This window comes from Strix uralensis, chromosome 1 (assembly GCF_047716275.1).
Source record: "Strix uralensis isolate ZFMK-TIS-50842 chromosome 1, bStrUra1, whole genome shotgun sequence".
In the NCBI taxonomy this organism is placed as follows: domain Eukaryota; kingdom Metazoa; phylum Chordata; class Aves; order Strigiformes; family Strigidae; genus Strix; species Strix uralensis.
The window spans coordinates 150650818-150671816 of NC_133972.1; the positions used below are offsets into that span (position 1 = coordinate 150650818).

The 20999-nt window shown below is 56.2% G+C and overlaps 1 protein-coding gene across 3 annotated transcripts; it reads left to right on the forward strand.

Moving 5' to 3' along the window:
- The first annotated feature begins 11478 nt into the window (after positions 1 to 11478).
- OSR2 (odd-skipped related transciption factor 2) lies at positions 11479 to 17853 on the forward strand. Of its 3 annotated transcripts, none has more exons than XM_074894270.1 (4): positions 11479 to 11770; positions 14778 to 15508; positions 16114 to 16213; positions 16936 to 17853. In XM_074894270.1, the coding sequence occupies exons 2-4, from the start codon at positions 14853 to 14855 to the stop codon at positions 17116 to 17118; spliced, it is 939 nt and encodes a 312-aa protein (XP_074750371.1). In that variant the 5' UTR covers positions 11479 to 11770; positions 14778 to 14852; the 3' UTR covers positions 17119 to 17853. The 3 variants fall into 3 exon arrangements, with proteins under 3 accessions (XP_074750371.1, XP_074750362.1, XP_074750378.1); XM_074894261.1 differs by having other exon boundaries at positions 11479 to 11766; XM_074894277.1 differs by having other exon boundaries at positions 11479 to 11766; positions 17018 to 17853.
- Positions 17854 to 20999: the final 3146 nt, after the last annotated feature.

Consider the following 20999-nt stretch of genomic DNA (forward strand, 5'->3'; position numbering starts at 1 on the left):
GAACAGTGACAAAGCCCTGAAGTCTCACTTATGGTAGGAACTGCCATGGCCATGCCTGATGTCAAAAGCCAGGAGTAGATGGACCTGGACTACACCCTGACACTGAGGGCAAAAAAGGATCCCCATTAACAAAATAAGGAGAAACAACTGTAGAATGAAACTTGCATTGACAGTGAAGCCATCACGGGGCTACTCACCCTATACTGTGTGTATGTACAACCAGTATCTTTTCCAAACACTGAAAAAAAAGAATGTATTATTTGTAGAGTGGGATTAATTCAGCAGAGTGTCTGAGTGTCACCCAAGGAAGCTGGTTAAAGTGAATTTAAGAGCAACCTCTTGCTTTTCATGGCATTGGAGTATGTGCTTATCAGGAAAGTTTTATGTTTGAGGTTCAGGGGGAAGGTGATGGCCATCTCCTCTGAATACTTTCAGATGACTGGTTTTCAGAATGCTGCTGGCGCTCTTCCAGCCCGAGGCCTGGCCATTAGATAAGCTTAACATTATGGTGGCCATTTGCAAAACAGATGAGAGCAGAAATAGCAAGAGGAAATGAGAAACCTAAGAAACCTGCTGGAACTCCCTGCAAATAAAGACCCAACCTTGGAAGGAAAAGTCTTAGATCCTTCCACTGAAAGAAAAACTGGTGAGCATAAGTTTTCAGCTGCTAAAACTATAACCGCTATCCCAAGGGAGATAAAAGCACCAGCCAAAGAAAGACCACCACAAGTGCCAGCCTCAAGAAATCTAGGAAACATTAGACTTGCTTCCTTTGTAAGAGGCTGCACAAAAGTTTTTAAATATTAGCAGATAGAATCCATTTGCTTCTGCTTTCAGGTTGTTTTTTAAATTATGAAGCCCATAGCCATCCTTGGCTAAGAATCCTGTTTAATAATCCCTGCTTTGCCAGTAGTTAAATTGTGTCACATGGCATTGGACCATTACGCTACCAGAAGATTTGACAGATACCATTTGGCAGACCGTGTGGTGGCTGTTCACACCACCCTTCCAGCTGCCTCTTTCCCCTCTCCACCAGAAATTACTGTTTCTGGAAGTGACTTGGCAAAAGGGACTATACCTATAGTTCAGCAGTTCTAGTTCAGTCAGACGTTGTAACTCAAACTTGCAAGCAGCTATAGCTGAGGGCCATCCGTTTTTGTTCTTTTAGTAGCTGAAGTCTCCTTTGCACTGGCATTTGGAAATGTTGTGAGCAGCAATCCTTGGTTACCACGTTTTCACTACCAGTATTTCACATGGCAATGGAACTGATGTGGCGGAAACAGGAATGGGGCGCTCTCTACTGATAATTTCCTGGCAGAGGGAAAACATTAAGTCATCTTTTTCTAATCAAATAGTCTCACCTGAGTAAATATTCTAGAAATTCCAATTTTTAATTTTATTATCATAGTCTATTGCTCAAGCTGTGTTTTCTGACTGTGCAGCAGTAATAGTGCTATGAGCACATGAAGATTTTTCAAACTGGCATTGTATTTGGTTCCTTTTACATTTCCAATCTGCATAACATTATTAAATCTTTCCTGTACATTATTTAGCCTCTGGGATCAAATGAAATCATACATAACTGGAACTCTTTGGGCTTTGACAGATGTCCTCTGGCAGATTTTTTGCAGGGGTTTAAGTTGTTACTGCTCTCAGCTATTTTCTTGGCCTTTTCCTGGAATGGGACATGTCTCAGCTGCTCTGGTGGAAAACACAAACCTCTTAGCATTTAAAGACGATAAAAGCAGGTTTGAGTTACTGCACCAGACTTTGAACTGAGATGGCTGAAGCAAAGGTATGGTCCTTTTCACCAGCTTACCCAGAGTAATCCTTCACAGACAGCTGTTGAAGGAGTTGGGACGGTAACGTGGAGGGCTTGCTTGCAAGCTCTTGGAGGAACATTTACAGCACCTTGCCTCTGGTCTGTTTTCCATGGGAGAGCACAGGGAAGCTGGGTATTCTCTTAAAACAGTGAAGGTCATAATAAAAGTACTTAACTTTGGCAGCTCCTTTTGGTAAGCATATAGATTCTTCTGAAATCATTCTGCTTTGTGGGCCGTCTCCTACTGTGGGTCATGAAATCATCCTAAGTAACATGGTACATAGACAGTGCAGAGTTTGTTTCCTTCCATCTGTACACCTGCAGAAGGCTTTTTATGTGTGGGAGAGCTTTTTCTGCCTTGGGTATTTTGTAAATAATCTTTGCTAAAGAAAACCCTGGGCTTGTGATCCCTGCCTAAGTTACCACACTTTCTACAGATTTGGGCTGACTAAAAATAGTCATCCCAACATCCCTCATTTGCTTTTTAAAACCTCGCTATCAACCATTTAATATGGCAAAAAACCCACACCATCACATTTTAATGAGTTCAGGCGTCTTTGAACAACTGAACACTTAAATCTGTGAATAAACTTAAGAATGTGTCACTGCCTTCAAGAAGCGTACTTTCATTTTAGGAAACACAGCTGCAACAATAAGATGGAAATTCAACACACACTGGGTTGAAGGTGGCAAGGATTAAAGGTATGGAATTAGAAAAAAAACCCTTGCACTGTTGAACAGAATATGGGACATAAATCAATGACTAACTTTGGCTAAGCTTTGCCTTATGGAAGTATGCAGCATTGCAGCTTCGCAGTTATCAGTATTTGTCATCTTGAGTATCAGTACACATGCCAGATGCAAGAGAGGGGCCCAGAGAGAACATGGGGGATGAGGAAAAGAAAATTAATAATTTCAGTGACAATGTACACTATTTTGATGTGAACCAGAACTTCTGTAATATTTCAAGGGACTTACACATATATATATGTATGGACAAAAGCTGTTGGAAAGAAGCCTTTGACTTCAAAATGCGCCTGATTAAAAAGAATACTGATAAGAATTAAGACGAGAACAGCTGGAACTTTGATTGCAGTTATGTTTTCTTCTGGATGTTTATTTCTAGATCACTTTTGCAGCTGCTTTTATCTACTCCTTAGAAGTTCTTGTAGATTTGAGGAACCATTAGCTGTAAAAGTAAACATCAGCTCTGGTCTGGTTTTATATATCTTCTTGAAACCACTGAGGGGGGAAAAAATAACATTAGACTAATGCTGAACTAGATCAGACTTAAGTGATGCTTTGAACAGCCTTTTAGCATTTCAGGCTCCACCTGTAACTCTAACAAAAGGTTGAGTATTTCTAATACTCTTCTTTACCAAGCACATAGGAATTACCAAGCTCTAGCAATGAAAATACTCTTTCTGAAAAACTTAAATTTATGTCTCGCTGTGGTTTAAAAGACACAATGCTTTCAAGAGTGCCTTCACTATCTAGGTACAGGGACAGTCCTTAAAACCAGCTCTGCTGCCTTTCAGTATCTGTCATCTATAAATATTGTGCTTTGAATAAAACAGATCTGCAGTTTTGACTCCACTGTATTTTGTTACTGTAGTTGTTTAAGAGTTCTTCAATAACTGTGGCTTTGTATTTGCTCAAGAGTTGTCTACTTGGAGACAGGAGAAAAGTCAGGGTTGACCCTGCTTGACCTTAGCTAATGACCTTTATCGGTGGTCTCCTTTTCAGATCTCAAGAGTGTCAAGGATGATGCTGTGGCCACCGACTGACTCTCATACCAGCTCCCACTGAAATAAACACACTGTATTATATTTATTTGATGCTTCTTCCAGTAGAAATTCTTACCATGACACACTGGGCAAAGCCCTCTGGCCAAAGTCACGGAGACTTCTCTATTTTCAGGTTTCACAAAGAGTTCAAGGACAAGATCATTTTGTTCAAGAATCCTTTCAGGTGGCTTCATGAATCTTTTTGTGGGCCTTTCTTGGATTCAGAAAATGTTTCTTCACTTATTATAATCAGCTTTGATTTTTCCATCCTGAGCATTTCTGTTAATGATGGAGGCTTCCTCACAATGCTCCATAGGCACTGTCCTAGGCTCCCTGAAAGCCCCAGGTCTCACAGACACTATTGATCCTCACTTCCATCACTGTTGCCATTCCAAAGCACTCCTTGTCCCAGGGTCTCTGCTGCTCCTGTCCACGCACACCCAGCCTCCCGAAACAGCAGTGTTGTACCTGCGCAGCTGGGCTCCATCCAGCAGTTCAGAGACAGGCAGACTCATGGCAACAGTGAAATTCAAAATCTCCTGGTTGCATTTGACCAACCAGTAATCATCAGAAAGTTTGTAGTGTGGCTGACAGTATCTTCTTTCCCCTATTCACTGATCTGAAAAGCTGAAAATAAGAGGCCTTGAGCCAGTTCTGTTTCTGCTGCAGTGTAAGGTCCTCAGCTTTCAGCACTTCTCTGGTGAGAAAATGGGTTCTGGTGCTGAAATGAATAGGATTTGCATTTTTCCTGGAAACAGTTCCCAAAGGGGCATTTGAAAGAATAGCATAACCAACTAATAATTTTCACCAGCCTATCAAGGGTGAGCAGGTCAAATAGTTAATGCAAACAAGGCAGATTGTAATACTCATTGATATTCTTTATGAGATGGACCATGCCCTCTAGTATGGACAAAACAGGGGAAACATCCATTCACTAGTTTTCATCCTACTATTTACCGGCTTGTGTAGGTCCCTCAAATGCTTCTGCAGGGTCTGTGAGAGGGAACTAAGGAGAGCAAGTGGAATGCCAGGGACCTGTATCACCACAGGAACCAAAAACAGGAGTCCGTGAGCAAAGAAGGTGGAAATCCACTGCTGGATTCCAACTCAGATTTGTCCTGGGTTTACATGCTTTGTGTCTGTTGCTGGCTCATGATACCCAGAGACCAGAGACTGTCTGCCATGACGGGGAAGGGGAAGGGGAAGAAGGAAGGGGAAGAAGGAAGGGGAAGAGAGATAGAAGAATATTCTTTACCAGAAAGTCTTCTGACTAGTCCCTGCCCAGCTCACATTCTTGAACTGATCTGTTCCTGTAGCCAGCTGTTGCTTTGACTGTGCAGCCTTTCTGTACTCCAGAGTGATCTTGCCCTGATCCACAGTGGCTATGGAGAGTTCATGGAGAAAAAGGGCTCCTTCTCCCATGCCACAAGCTAGATCCAAACTGTTCTGCTCTGAAAAATCTCCAAGGTGTATCAATCAGCATCACATCCACAAACTTCGTGATGGAGCAACTGTCCTTTCACCCAACAGGATGGTGCACACAGTGGTGCTATGAGGTGGCAGCACGAGAAGCTGAGGGAAACACCAGCATTTAAGGCAGAAACAACATAACAGACAACTGAGTGCCAACAACTTAACTCATGGAAAAGGGCACAAAAGCAGGCACAATGAAAAATCTTGCCTAGAATGGTAACTGCTTTGGGTTTTTTTATAAGCTTTTATTCATTTGTTTATTTTCAGGAGGCAATCTGAAAATAATGGCCCTGATTCAGGAGATCTTTTAAACCAATGGTAAAACACACATCCAGCAGGTGACTTTGGCATATAAAGAAATTGAAGCACCTGCTTAGGTACTGCCCTGGGTAGTGATGAACTTAAGCATGCACTTAAGTGCTTTTTTGGATAATACCCAATAGAGATACAGGGTAGTATTCAGCCTTGGCAGTGCCTTTAAGAGTTTTCACATGCCTTACCACGGTAAGTTTGCCCTCGACTTCCTTGTATTTCAGGAATCTTCAACACCTTAATTTCAAAAGACCTTGATGTTATTAAGAAGTGCAGGGTTTCATCAGTAATATTTGTCTGGAGATTCTAGGGGCAAGTCTGCCTGGGAACAATTGGTACTTTTTCGTAATATCCATTATTGTCCTTTTCTTTGAATTAGATGCCACAAACAACTGGAAAAACACGCAGAGATTAATACAGACATTGTGCACATCTGTAAGTGATGATTTGCATATGCTTGCACCGTGCTTGTAATGCTCTGGAAATATCTGAAATGCTCTATAGTATCCTGGTTTATAACATACCCTTCGCCACAGTTTACACATCGAGAATGCATACTGAAATCAGGAAACATACATGCAGAGGGTAGGTAAAAGGGGATTACAGTGTACATATATTCAACAGAGTAGTCCCAGTTTAAGAGTATCGTAAGCATCAGGCTTGCATAAACAAATCAGTGCTTAACCCACAGATGTATCTAATGACCATATGGATTCTGCATGTTTACAACTGGAAAAAGCCCTCTGAGCTTTTCTGTTGTTTGCTGACTTTCACCCTATAGTATTAATTTTATTTGTGAAAATCAGGTTATTCACTGGGATATAGAAAGTTCTTAAAAGGAAATGGAGTTATTTAATATACGTCACAGGACAAGATGTATGGGCCCCGTTCTCTGCTGCCTTGGAGTTCTCATGTCCTAGGTGAGTTAGAGGCATGCAACCAAGTGTACAACTGCATTTCTTAAACCAATTTATTGCTTTTATACAATATCTCTCTTAGATTTTCCCCCTAACAGTTGGCTCAGACATTGCAAACTTCATGATCCCTCCAGCCTGAGGCAGCTGCAGAACTTCAGCAGTGCCTGAGACCCCCTTTTCCCCAGGAGCGGAGCTCACCAGCCCGTGCGGGCTGTCACTTGGCACGTCTGCCAAGAGAGGTAAAATACCGCCACCGGAGAGGGAGCAAAGCCTGCCACCCTGGGGACCCTCTGCTCGGGGGGGCGGCGAGGTACGGAGCGGTGGGAAAGGGGCCCACTCGTGTGCGATGGGTGTCTGCGCTTCCAGCCCTGCCTGTAGGCAACAGCCCTGCTCAGTGTTTCAGCGCTGACGGCAGGAAGGGCTTTAGCCAAAGGGTTGCTTAAACCAAACTCTAACAAGGTACGGCACGTTGTATTTCTTCATGTCTTGACAGCTGCTCATTTCAGGCACCACAAAAACATCTCGTGGCCGATGGCGGGGGAAGGACTGCTTTAGGCTAGAGAAGTCCGTTTATCGAGGGCTTTTCTCCCCGCCTTCCCCGAGGAGGTCAGCAGGCGGCAGGCCGGGATGAGCGGGAGAAAGCCGCCGGCTTTGGGCTGCGCTGGGTGGGCTCGCCCCGGGGCAGGACGCCTGCAGGGAGCGAGCTTCTCCCGGCGGGAGACGGGCATCGCCGCCCTCGGGCCGGGGCAGGGCGGCCCCTCCGCGGTCCCCGCCACCGACCCTTCGGCCCACAGAGGCCCCCGCGGCCGCCCCGGCTCTCCCGGGCCCGGAGCCCGCCGTCGGGGCAAGGCGACAGCACCGCAGCGGGCGGTGTCCTCGCCCCGGTCCCCGCGGTGCCGGCGGCCGTCGCCGCATCCTCCCTCGCCCCATCCGCACCGCGCAATTGCACCGCGGCACAGCGCGCAAGTTCCGCGGGACGAGGGGGTCCCCACCGCCGCGCAAACGGCAAAGCTGGCCTCGGCCAAGGGGGGGTTGACGCTTCTCCCGGTGCGCCCGTGAGGCCCGCCGTGTCCCGACGTGGGGCCGGGAGCTCCCGGGAGCGGGGGAGCCGTGGCACGGCGGCTGAAGAGCAGAAGCTGCCCTGGGGCTCGGTGCTCCCTACCGAGGGGAAGGCGGGGAGGGGGCGCCCGCCGGGCTGGCTGCCGTGGTGCTGCCCGCCGGGGAGGTGCGGGGCGGGCAGCCGGCGGTGCCGCGGGCAGGGGCTCGCCCCGCTCCCCGCTGCCCCGGGGCAGCCCCGCGGCCGGGGACCGCGGGCAGGTGCTGCGAGCGAGGGGGTGGCGGGGTTTGCGCGCCCGTGGGAGACGCGGGCGAGACCCAGACCGCTGAGGTCGTTGTGTGCTTAATTGCTTTCTTCTTTTATGGAAATTGGTCGCGGCGATGTTTTACGGGGATCCGATTCTGAGCGGGGGAAAGGGAGATGCGGAGCGGGACTTGCCTCGGCGGTGTCCCCCGGAGCCTGCCTCGCCTCCGGCCGCCTACGCCCCCTTGTCAAACCTTGGCATTTCCCCACTGGCACATTAAAAACAAAACAAAAAATCCCACCCCAATAAATCTGAGTGAAGTAGGTGATGATTTAGTCACCAAGAAACACCAGCGGGAATCAGGTGCCAGATCGACGGGCGGTCACTGTTTTCCTTAAAAAAATAACAATTAAAAAAGATTTAAGTAAGTCCTCGGTGTGTAGCCCGAGCCGTTTGCAGCACCGGTCTGTCCGTCGGCGGGCGGCAGCCCGGGGCTGGGCCCGAGTCCGCGGGCGCGCTCGCTGACGAGCGGCACCTCTGCCCTGCGCGCAGCGGCAGCGCTCCCCGAGCCGGCGGCCGGCGGGAGCCGTCGGGGCGCCCTGTGCGGGACTCTGCTCCCGGCCCCTTCTGAGGGGCCCCGTCCGAGCCGGAGCCGGCCCAGGTACCCCCGCGGGTCGGTGCTACGGCAACACCGGCCGCGCCGACCCCGCTGCCGGCCGCCCCTCCCGGCGCCGGCTGCGGGCGCACCCCCGGCTCCCACTGAGGATTTTGCCCCGTTCGTTGTAGCGGGGGTGAGTCCCGCAGCCGCCCGCTCCTGACAGCGCCGGTTTGCCAAGGTCCGAGCCGCTTCGTGCGTGCATCGCGCACCGCGCCCGCGCACGGTGCTCCGCGGGAGGGGCCGCCGAGCCGAGCCGCGGGGCCTCATTGCGTGTGTGTGCGTGTGTGTGCGCACGTGTGTGTTTGTGTGTGCGTGTGTGTGTTCCGGTGCGGTTTTGTGCTCAGGACGGGGCGAGTGGTCAAGGTTTGCCGCAGGCTGCGCTGCCAGCGGAGGGGCTGCCTTAATCTGTTCCTCGCAGCGCGAACAAACACTGCCTGCCTCCCTGCTCCCCTGGACGGAGTCCAGCGCTCTGGATGTACTTTTTTTGGGGAGAGGGGGTGTTGAAGAGAGAGCGGGGGAAGGATGAGATGACCGCGGCGGTGTCGGCACCGGCGGGACGCGCGGATGGGAGCCGGCGGCGCGGGGTGCGCGCTCGGGCGCCCGCGGAAAGCTCCGCCGCCTCCCCCCGCTCCTCGGGGCAGCGCGGCCCCCGCCTCCCGGGTGGCGCGGGGAGAGCTCCGCGCCGGGTGCCGCCGGGCCGCCCGCCCCAACGCGCCCCGAGCGGGCCGGGGCCGCCGGCGGCGGCGGAGCGGGCAAGGCGCCGCGCCGGCCTCCAGGGGGCGCTGCAACACCGCGGGCCGCCGCTGCCGCCTGTCGCGGGGCTCGGGGCGCCCCCCGCCCCCCCCGCGCCGCTCCGTGCCGCTCCGCGCCCCCTGGCCCTGCCCCTCGCCCCTCCAGGGCACAGCGGCGGCGGGATCCGCCGAAGCGGAGCGCGGCACCTGCCCCGCCCGGGAGCGCCCCGTGCCCCGCAGGCCGCGGGGTGTCCGTCGGTGGCGGCCCGCGCACCGGGCGGCGGAGGGAGGCCCGTGGGGGCGGGAGGGGCCCGCCCGGGGTGGACGCGGAAGCGCGAGGCTCCGGCGGGACCCGGCGGCCTGTGCCCCCTGTGGTGTCACCCCTGCTCGACGGGCGCCCGCTGCCGCGGAGCCCCTCGACGGCCAAGCAAGCCCGAACTCCGGCGGGTGCGGAGGCGCCGGGCGGTACCGGCGGTACCGGCGGGTCTCGCCGCCAGCTCTCGCCGCGCACCTGCTGGCCGGGCCGGGCCGGGGTCACCGGGCGCTGCCGGCAGCGCAGACCTGCGGGGCTGCCGCCGCGCTGCCGGCACCGGGAGAGCGCGGCTCTGTCCGCTGGCGAAACGTACCGCGGGCGGCCGGGGAGCAAAGAGCGCGGGCAGCGGCTCTGCCCGCTCCGTGCCCCTCCCCACTTCCCTCTGCTCCAGGGCTTTTTCGTTGCCTGGTCCGTTTGGGTTTTGGGGAGGTAGTTGTTGTTTTGGGGGGGGGGGTGTTATGTGGTTTTGATTGTGGGTTGTTTTCCTCCCCCCCCCCCCCCCGATCCCCAAGTTCGACTTATTTTTCACTGCTGTAAAGGGTAAAAAATGACGGTTCTCCCAAAACACCCCCCCTCGAATCCTTGTGTCCGGGGGGATCCTCCTTGGCGTCCGCAAAACAGCAGTGCGGGACGAAAAATGCGACTCTAGAGTCCCCTTTCCGCTTCGTTCCCGAAGCAAGCGGCCTCGCTCGAGAAAGCAAAACAACGGGGGCGTGCGGCTCCCCCCGCCGCGTCGTGCCGGAGCCCCCCAGCCCGGCCGGAGCCCCCCAGCCCGGCCGCGGCCGCCCAGCCCTCGCCCCGCGCAGGCTCCCGTCGCCGCCCGCACCCGCCTCACCCCCGGCCCGGGGGAATCGCTCCTTCCCCCGGAACTATGAACCTCGGTGTCCTCACTGCTCAAGAGAAGAAATACTATTTATTTGGGGTTACTGAGATTTAAAATAGGGCATTTTCGAAACAGGACTTTATGAAAAGAAACGAAAAACAGCCCGAGCGCTCGGCGGCCGGCGGCAGCCGCGGGCTCCAACGAGCGCCAGCCTCTTGCTGCGCTGCCCTGCGAGGGGACACCTCCAAACCTCCCTCTGCCGACTCCTATTCCCCCTCCTTGATTAATTTTTTTTTCTCCTATATACTAAAAGGAGAAAAAAATCCGGACGCAGACGTCACTTGTGTCCTCTTGTCTTCCTCGGGCTCGAATGAACCGATACAGACTCTACCTAGAAAGTTTTTCAAAGCTGGTTTTAAATGCCATTTCTTCTGATATCTTTTTATACTTCTCAAAGCCTACCCCCAATCTCCAGCCCAGATTATACAATAAATTCCCCAAGCATGTGATTTAAGTAATTCACAGAACAAGATAATGTTACAGATAAAAATTCAACCCAAATTCGCTGTATGCAACTAATCGTGTTGCAGCGAACGACGAAAATGAAGACAGTGCTTTAATCAAGAAATTTGAAGAGGGTCACAGAGGCCCCATTTAGCAGTAAATTCCCCGGTAATAAATCGAAACTGCTCTCGAAACTATTTGCCCGTTCCAGGTAGGGATTGTGTGCTTAGTCACCGCGCACGGGGATACCTCCGCATAGGTTCTCCTTTGAATCTGCCTTTAGGCGCCTAAATCTCAGTTAAAGGGCAGAGCGGAATGGCTGAAGTGTCGGGCCATGGGGCGACCCGACGCGACGGCCACGGAGCCCTTCGGACGTGAGCGTCACCTGCTCCTGCAGGTCCCCTCGGAGGGGTGGGCGCCCGCAAAACCCCCACGGTCTGGATTTGGGGGATCTCTTTTAGGTATTTAAGCAAGTCAAGCCGCGTGTGTCGCGCTGGCCGGGGCACGGCGGGCGCTTGGGGCGCAGGGAGCGCGCAAATCCCCGCGGCCGCGGCCGGCAGCGGGGCGGCGGGCCGCTCTCGGAGGGAGAAGTCACCTTAGGTGACGCGGGGGGGAGGGGTGGTGGGGGGTGGTGGCGGGGGGCGTCCTGCCCCTTTAAAACCCAGTTGCTACCCAAACACAAGTAAACAGTGGGGCCGGCGCGGCGGGGCGGGCCGGGCCGGGCCGGGCCGGGGGCGGTCCCGTCCCGTCGGGGCGGAGCGGCGCGGCCCCGAGCGCGGGGCTGTGCGCGCCGCGGGGTGGGCCGGCGGCGGCGGCGGGCGGGCGGGGACAGCGCTCCACGCCACTCACCGCTGAAATGTGATGGACCGGGCAGGGGGCGGCTCAGACTCGCGCCGAGACTCGCCGGGGTCGAAGGCGGGAGGCTGCGGGCGGGTGGCGGCGGTCTATGCCGGGGGCCCCGGGACCGCCGCAGCCAGAGCTCCCAGCCGCCGCCCAGCCCTCCGCACCATGCCGGCCGCCGCCGGGCCCCGGCCCCGCTGAGCGCCCGCGCTGTGGATCTAATGTCTCCGTGAAGGTGCCGCGGCCTCCGCCTCGGCTGTGCCCCGGGAGGAGCAGCCGGCTGCGGTAGGTAAGCGGCTGCCCCGGCCCGCCCTGGCCGCTGCCGTCGGCGGGAGCGGGGCGGTGGGGCCGCGGCCGGGCCCCCCGGGGCGGTGGGGGGACGGGACCGTCCCCTCGGCGGGGAGCGCGGCGCCTCCGGGTTTACTTTCAGTTTGCAGCTCCGCGGCGGCCGGGGCGCGGGTCCCCCCCGCACGCCGCGAGCGCGCTGGTGCGGGACAGGGCGGCGGGGGCCTTTCGGAGTGCGCGGCCGGTGGCCTTCACGCGGAATTCCTCGCGGGGACGAGCCGGTCCGTGCGTGGACTGCGGGGCTGCCCCGCGGGTCGCGCTGGAGAAGCCCTCGGTCCGTAGAAATTAGACCTGGCTGCGCGGGCAGAGCCGGCCGCGGCTCCGGGTGAGGCTGGCGGGGCGCGGAGCCGCCCCGGGGCCCACCCGCGCCCCGGGAACAGCAGCAGCGCCCTCGGGGCACGGCCCCGGCCGCGGCGGAGGGGGAGCGCCGGCCGGGCCAGCAGGTCGGCGGCAGGCGGGCAGGTAGAGAGGGGCGTACTGCCCAGGCACCGGGCTTAATTTAATTAGGCGCTCTGAATGGAAAGGGAAAAGGAAGTGCCAAAGTTTAAGTAACATCCGTTTTTGGTTGACTTGCCCCCCCGCACTTTAGGATAAGTAGTCTTAAAGTCACGCACGAAGGCACTTTCTAGTCTTTTTGGATAGTTTTTAATAAAGTTACCTCCGAGTACAAATAGTAATAGATGTACCGGGGTTCAGGCAACAGCGTGGTTTTAAGAGTTTCTGCGTTAAAATACGGATTTCGTGTTCGGGATAGTTTTTCGAACTTGGTTCTTTGACACGAAAACGAGCGCCGTGCAGTGACATCCCCGCACATAGCCGTCCAACGCGGCTCTAAAAGACGAAGCTCTGCCCTGCAGAAATACGGTCCCTACCCCGGCCGTAGCTCATCGCCGGTGCCCCGAATCCCCGCCGCAGCCAGCCGGGATGGAGGCAGGAGCCGCGGCAGCAGCCAGAGAAAAGCGATTTTATTGCCTCTGTGTCGGTTTCTGGCGGAAAGCGAATAGGAACTCACACTACGACATCTTTAAAAATAAGTCTCTATATATAACCACCACCACCACTCCCCCCCCCCCCAAAAAAAAAAAAAAAAAAGGTCGCCATATATAATAGGTCGTATCGATAACACTGTCCCCGGTCTCGATACAATCACAAACGAGAAAAACTGAGCAGCAGCGAAGGAAATCCGGGAGAGCCACGATTCAAGGAAAACGAAAACAGGGGTGGGTAACACTGCAATTCACACCCAACCTCGTTGCCGTTTGGTTTTTGGTTTGTTGTTTTGGTTTGTTTTGGTTTTTTTCCCCCGGAGGGCCAGTTCAGTGCGGTGCCACAAACGGAGAGGAAAAGGATTTTAGGAAAAATATCGAAGCGTCGCTTTCCGCCCGCAGGCTGCACGGTGCCTGTGGAGCGGCCCGAGCCGTGCGGCCCCGGGGAGGGCGGCGGCGGCCTGGAGGGGCAGGGACGCCGCTCCCGGGGCGCGGGCTCTGCGCTCGGAGAGTTTCCTTTATTTTTGTTGTTGTTTGGGGGAGGTTTTCGTTTGGGATGGGGGGGGGGCTGCCTTGTTTATTTTGGAAACTACGCGTTACCAGTCCATCCACCCAAATCCCAGGAGGTGCTGGGGCACCCTCGGCCCTACCTCTTGTTTACAGGCCCGGAGAGACCCCGGCGCTTGCTTTCGCCGCTCCTCTGGGTCGTGGCAGCCGCCTGACTGCTGGAAGTGAACCCTCCCCGAAAACAAAAAAAAAGAGGGGGCAGGGTCTTGACCCCCGCGCCGGTGCCCCTCTGCCCCGCGGGAGGGGAGCGTCTCCCCCGGGGCGCCGAGGGGTCTCCCCGGGCGGCGGGAGAAGCGGGCCCGGCGGTTTCGGTTGAATGGTCTGAGTGAAACCCTCTGACAGTCACACACCGCTCATTAGCTCCCGGCCCCGCCGCCCCGGCGGAGCTCCCGGCTGGGGGGCGGCGGAGGGGGTGCGGGGGGCTCGGCCGGCCGGCTCCGTCCCGCCGGGGCTGCGCTCGCCCTTCCCGGCCCTGCGGGCTGGAGGCGGCCGGCTGGGGGGTAGCTCCCGGCGGGCCGGGGAGGCCTCCAGACCGGCCGCTTTCCTCGCCGCCGATGGGATCGCCCGGGCCCGGGCGGGCTGCGTGGGGCGGCCCCGGCCATCTGGAAGGGATCTCGACGCAAAGTGGATTTATTTAGGACCTGCGGCGCGGGGGGCTGGGTAGGAGGTGTGCGTGCGGGGCAGGAGCGCCTCTTCTCTCCCTCGGTTATCTTGATAAATGACTTGTTGTTGAAGGAAGAAAAATAAGCACCCGAGCTGGGATAAATGCGGGGTTTATAGCCCCCCCGCCGCCCCCCGGGCCTGCCTCGGCTCTCCTGAGCACCCTGCTCCTTCCCGGAGAGGCCCCAGCCAGGAGGGGTCGGGGTCGGGGCCGGGGCCTCCGCGCCCGCGGGAGGCCGGGCGGAGGGTGGGAGCGACGCCGGGGGTCAGGTCGGCGCGGGGGGCCGGAGGGAGGCGGCCCCGGGGGTCCCCGCGGTGGGCCCTGCGGGGGGACGGTGGCGGGGCGGCGGGGAGGGGAGCAGAGCGGCCCGGGCGCCGGCCCCGGCTGCGTTCCGGGTGTATTTTTTCCACGATTCGTTTAATTTGTATCTGTGGCGCCTTCGGCTGGCTCGGCGCTGGGTTTCCTCCTTTTTATTTTAGCTTGGGCTGGGTGTTTCTGGAAGCGAAATATAAAAAAATTTTTTACGCTTTAGCTTCTCCGTTCGAAGCGATCGCGTCGGTGGCGGAGGACGGGAGCCGGGGCTGCGGCGGGGCGCTGGGGCCGCACCACGGCAGCACACCGGAGCCGTGCCTGGCCCTCCCTCCCTGTCTCTGCCGCTGCGCTCGCCTCGGCTAAGGGGAACCACGCCGCTCTCAGTAAAAGTTTCTTTCCCCTCTTTTCTCCCTCTTCCTTCCCAGGATTTTCTCCCCGTCTCGAAAGCCCAGCAGAGGCACCAGCCGCACCGCCGGCCTGCGCCCGCCCGCCCCGGGAAGATGGGAAGCAAGGCTCTGCCAGCCCCCATCCCGCTGCACCCGTCCCTGCAACTCACCAATTACTCCTTCCTCCAGGCTGTGAACACCTTCCCCGCAGCTGTGGACCAGTTGCAAGGTCTGTATGGACTCAGCGCCGTGCAAACCATGCACATGAACCACTGGACATTGGGCTACCCCAATGTGCATGAAATCACCCGCTCCACCATCACGGAGATGGCGGCCGCCCAGGGCTTGGTGGACTCCCGCTTCCCTTTCCCCGCGCTCCCCTTCGCCACGCACCTCTTTCACCCCAAGCAAGGAGCCATCGCCCACGTCCTCCCAGCCTTGCACAAGGACAGGCCCCGCTTTGACTTTGCTAACCTGGCCGTGGCCGCCACGCAGGAGGACCCCCCCAAGGTGGGGGAGCTCGCCAAGCTGAGCCCCGGACTGGCCTCGCCCCTCTCGGGCATCAGCAAGCTGTCCCCGGACAGGAAGCCCTCCCGCGGCCGCCTGCCCTCCAAGACGAAAAAGGAGTTCATCTGCAAGTTCTGCGGCAGGCACTTCACCAAGTCCTACAACCTCCTCATCCACGAGCGGACCCACACGGACGAGCGGCCCTACACCTGCGACATCTGCCACAAGGCGTTCCGGAGGCAGGACCACCTGCGGGACCACCGGTGAGGGACCGCCGCCCCCGGGGCCGGACCGGGGGCGGGGGGGGGCGCGGATGAGGCTGAGCCGCTGCGGGAGCTCTGGGCTGAGCCGGGAAGGCAGCAGCAGAAACCCCCCCTCCGACTCCGCGGCCGTGGAGGGCAGCCAGGACCCGCGCTCTGCCTGGGACGGGCACCCGCGTTGGGGCGAAGCCCCCGGGGCTATTGTGCTTCTGAAGCGCGGCCTGGAGGGTGCGGGGAAGAGGACGGGGCGCAGGTGGGCGCTCCCCGGCTCGCTCCCCTCCACCTCCGCACCCCGCGGCCGCCGGGCGGAGGATCAGCGCTGCTTTCGGGGGAGGCGGGCTCGGGTCCCGCCGGCGGAGCAGGTGCTGTCCCGATCTGTCACCAGAGAGTGCAATCACGCCTCGATACGAATTATTGTAAAAGTTTTGAACCGGTAGAGGAGTTTAACCATAATCAGAATTATACGGGGGGGTGGGGTGGGGTGGGGTGGGGCGGGGAGGAGGAGGAGCAGGGTTGGGAGCGTTTGAGGGGAGCCGGGTTTGGGGGAGCGGGGCCGGGAGGGCTCCGCGCTGCCGGCAGCACCGCTCACCCCTCGGGTTGCCTTCCAGGTACATCCATTCCAAAGAGAAACCCTTCAAGTGCCAGGAGTGCGGGAAGGGCTTCTGCCAGTCCAGGACCCTGGCGGTCCACAAAACCCTACACATGCAGGTGAGCCCGGCGCTCCCCGGCCTCCTCCGCGGGTGTCCTGCCGGCGCGGAGCCGGCGCGGCCCGCCGCGGGCAGGGGCGGCGGCTGCCGGGGACACGGGGCTCCGGTGCGGAGGGAGGGGAGCGAGGGGGCGCTGGCTCCTGGGGGCTCCGTGCTTCCCCGGGGGAGGGAAGCGGCCGGCGGTTATCTCCGCGGCCGCGGGCGTCCCGCGTAAAACCGGCAGCCGCGGGAGACGGGCTTAAAGCCGACGGGGACGCGGTTGGCGGCGGGGAGCGAGTCCCGGCTTTGGTTTTGTCCACGCCGCCGCTTCGAGGCGTTTTTCGTTGAGGGCTCCAGCCCTGCCTCGGCGGCGGCAGGCGCAGGGCGGCGGGGAAGCCCGGCGGCGCGGTGCGGAGAGGTGCGGAGCGGTGCGGAGCGTCCTGCCCGCCCGCTGGGCCCGTGGCGGCCGCCGTCGGGCAGCGGCAGCCCCGGAGCAGGGGGGCGGCGCGGCGGCCGCTTTCCCTGCGCCCCAGGAGGGCAAAATGCCACGGCCCGAGAACTATCAAATAACCCTTTTGGGGCAGGAGAGGGCGAGCAGACGGGTGCCGTCCGCCCGCGGTGGCTCTCGTTCGTGGCCAACCCCGATATTTCAAGTAGTGCGTTGCGATAAGAAAAAGTGCAGTAATACGTTAAACCAGGCAGTTTGTGAAGGATTAATCCTTTGCTTGCTTCAAATCTGAACAGGAATCTCCACACAAATGCCCCACATGTGGAAGAACCTTTAATCAAAGAAGTAATCTGAAAACTCACCTTCTTACCCATACAGACATCAAGCCCTACAACTGTGAGCAGTGCGGCAAAGTGTTCAGGCGAAACTGTGATCTACGGCGGCACAGTCTAACTCACACCCCGCGGCAGGACTTCTAGAGCAGCCAGGGACCCGCGCCCGCTCCGGCAGCTCCAACTTGCCCATTTTACTCAAGGACTGTGTTGTAGGAACTCACAGACACGCACACACACACACACGGAGACACACACGCAGACTCGGGGCCAAGCTTTCCTACCACACGTCTGCGAAACTCGTTTAGAGAGTGCGGACTGCAGGATCGGGCCCCTCTCCAACCCCCACCCAGGCGTAAAGCTCATCTTGTAGATACTCGCGGCTCATTTTAGAGCTCTGTACAGAATGTGGTTTTCTTCGTTTGTTTGTTTTGTATCGTCGTGTCAGATGCACATCGATAACAAATCGGGAAGGCAAAAAGTATCTCTTAAAAGTGTATTTCAAAATAAATCCCTTTTTTTTTTCCAAATACCTCCTGCCTTGTTGTATTATTCTCTGAACATTTGGGCTTTTTTTTCCTGCTGTGTCAATGCAATGGTAAAGCATATTGAATAAATTTCCTAGCCGGGTAATTGTACTGTCACAACAATTTTGGTGATCGCTTTTGTTTGGCCTGTTTCACTGTCGCTGTTGTGTTATCTATTGTTAAGTAAAATGAAAGTGCCGTATTTGAGAGTTTATAGCTCTATTACTTAATAGTATGAATGTCTAAATATTAACTTCTGTACTTTTTTTTATTTTCCCAAACGATTTTTTTTTTTTTAAGAAGAGAAAGAAAGAAAGAAAGAAATACTTGCAAATAAACAGATCTTAGGAAATAATGCATAGAGCCGTTCTTACGCCAAAGCGGCTTATTAGTAACTTATTTGCAATCAGCCCATATATTGTAAAAGTCATCCCTCTCGCGGAGATTGCCGCAGCCAGCCTCCTGCCAGTAGACTTTGGACACAGGCAATTCACCCGCGTAGACAGGGACTTTATCCTGCAGAAGACGATTCTTTCCCGGCAGCTCTGGAAGCAAACAGCGAGGCGCAAATAGCGCCCCCCCCCCCCCCCCCCCCCCCCGCCGCCCTGGGGCTCATCCGTGGCCCCCCGCGGGCCCCTGGCAGCGGGGAGCACCCCCCCCCCCCCATCTGGTTACCACAGCCCGGGGGGTGGACGGAGGGGCGCCGAGGAGAGGGATTATTTTCCCCTCCTGGGAGACCCTCACCTCACCATGGGGGACCCCCGCTTTCTCCCTCCTTCCCTCGCCACCCCAGTCGCCCCGTGGTTAGGGTGCCTCTTGGCGGCCGGGCATGCCCACCCCAACAGGCTGCACGCTCAGTACCCGTACCCAGTATGCAGGGAGCAGGATGGTGGCACCGACCCCTGGGCTCCCCTCCCTTGGCACCCTTGTGAGCCCCTCACCAGTGCCTCAGGTCCCCTCTGAGAGGGCCTAGTGCCAGCACTGAGGCATCTTCCCTGATATGTGTAGGGTGGCTTGGACATGCACCCCCTCCTCTGCCACCCCACTGCTCTTGTCCCTCCTGGCACCCTCCCTGCAGGGTCTTGGGTAGTTTGGGACCCCAAAAGTTGTTCTTTCCCAGGCTGGGGACACCCATCCTGCCCAGCTCCTACTACTAAGGACCAGGTTAGAATGGTAGGGAAAAGTCTCCCCCCACTCCAGCTCAGGGAGACCTGACCGGGGGGAGAACAGTCCCCTTGCACCCAGCTCAGCGGGGAGGGCCCCACCTAGCAGGGTGCTAGGGCTCCGGGATGGTCCATCCACGGGGAGGCCACAGGTCCCAGCAGGCCCAGGGGGAGCAGATGCTGACAGAGCTTGAGCGGCTGCAGTGTCCCCATTCCTGACCCTCGTTGGTCCTGCGGCACTGCCTGAACCCTGTTAATGAGTAGCAAGTCAAAATCAGCAGCGCCTGGGCTGCAGTCAGGCCGTCGGTGCAGAAAGGGCTGCATTACTGCCTGCAGCTGCTTGCTACCCATCTGCTGCCTCTGCAGAGGGCTACCATGCTCACCCTGGGGCCAGGGGCAGGGAGCTCCGAGGCAGCCAGGTGAGTTTCCACAGACGCGACAGACATGGCATCTCAAACTCAGCCAGAATTTCTTAAGCGGTCAAGGCCTATCTCTCCATCTGCTCCTGTCCAGCAAGATGGGGAAGGAAAAAAATGTTTCTGCAGCCAGAAATATTGGTCTGCTGGCCTCCGAATAAAAGTTTATTTAAGGGCCATCTGGTTTCTTCCTCTTCACCCCGTGTGACTTGCATCCCTTCCCTCACTGGGGTGCTGCACCCCTGGGACTGCCTTCCTCCCCTCCCTGTGCTGGCAGCCCCTGTCTTCCCTGTCCAAACTGCTCCTCTCTCCACACTGCTCCTCTCCAAACCTCTCTCCGTGGGCATCTCTTGCTCCCTCTCCGTGGGCATCTTCCCAATATCTCATTTCTTCCTGTCTGACTGGTTTTACTATTCCCAGGGCATTCCCGTTCTCCCAGTAGGTTATTTCCTCTAAGTTTCTCTATCCTTATTGTTCTCCAAGTTCCTGTCCCCAGGCCCTTTTGCATCCCCAAGTACACACAGCAAGGCTGGGATAACTCTGTTCGAATAAACACCCCTGTCAGGATACATATGGGCTTAGTCTGCTCCTCCTAGGCCAAGTTCTATGTGCAGTTTGTTTGGAAAGAACTTAATCAGATGAACAATATCAAAGGACTAAATTAAAATGATTGCATATAGCTAAGGTTTTATTTAATTGTTTGGGGTTGCTTGTTTAATAATCTTCCCCCTGAGCAGACACAGACTGTAAATTTATCTTCTGAGGATATCGAAAGTTCAGCAGCCAGAACAAAGCCCAGATTGCTAAAGAGGGGCAGTGACAAGTATCTCTAATAGTTGGTCCCTGGACTGTTTTTAAAATTTAAACCAGTAGCTATCATCTTAAAATGTCGGAGGATGATTTAGTATTTCTCTTTACTATCAATACACTTGCCTATGGCACTGACACACTCCATTCACTTTTTAAAAGATGGTCTCTCCCTGGAAAATTTCAGACAGCTATAAAGAACATGTTAAAATACACATATGGTTCATTAGTTTTAGACCTGTTGGGAACAGAAACAAGTTCTGTAAAGATATCTTTTGGGCAGGGCTAGGGTTTTTATAACCGTAAAGTGCCGTCCTGACTTTCACAATGCAAACACTAAATACACTAATATCCCCGTGACTGCTGTTTGTGTCTGTGTGAAGTATCCTCCTTGCCTCTGGAGCTCAGTCCCAGACCACAGCATGCAGCTCTGCACTTCTGCAGTTTCTTGTAGCTTCCCAAACACCTGCCTCCTGCTTCCCCATGTTCCTCTCTCTCCCGCTGCCCTTCATTTTCGGCACTGCCATTTTTCTCCTGTGCTGGCACTGTTCGTTCTGCACCTTTTTCTGTGTTAGAGGCAGCGGCTGCAGCGGGGTAGCAGGGAGAAGGACTAACTGCTGGGGAGAAGAAACAGCAGATAATAAGATATAATGTGTCAATAATCTCTATTTCTGGGGTGCAAATGAGATTAAAAAATTATTGTCCTTTAGGTTGCATCTGAGAACTGAGCTCTTTGTACATTAGTTGCTGAAATGGATGCTGCAGCCGATGGCGGAGCAGCTCAGCCTAGTTATGTGTGCATAACACTTTTCTACGAGGTCATCTCTTACATAGCAACAGCATGCCATGCTATTCCAGACCAGCACAGACTATTCCCGATGCCAGCACAGCTTTGCTGGCAAAGCCCAACTTTGTACCGGTACCACCTCAGGAACAGGCACAGACCAGATCTAAACAGGAGAACAGCCCAGCAGCAACCCACGAATGTGGCACAGCTGTGTCTGGCTGGGGCGAAGGGCTGGTGCTGAGGGTCCCACTATTTAAGCCATTTGAGTAAAACATGTGAAAACCCATTATTTATTGAACTTCCCCCTCTTCCTTTTTCCCTTTTCTTC

Coding starts and splice junctions, on each gene's coding strand:
- OSR2 (XM_074894270.1), top strand. CDS start 14,853: ATGGGAAGCAAGGCTCTGCCAGCCCCCATCCCGCTGCACCCGTCCCTG. Junction 15,509..16,113: donor GACCACCTGCGGGACCACCG/GTGAGGGACCGC, acceptor GTTGCCTTCCAG/GTACATCCATTCCAAAGAGA. Junction 16,214..16,935: donor ACAAAACCCTACACATGCAG/GTGAGCCCGGCG, acceptor AAATCTGAACAG/GAATCTCCACACAAATGCCC.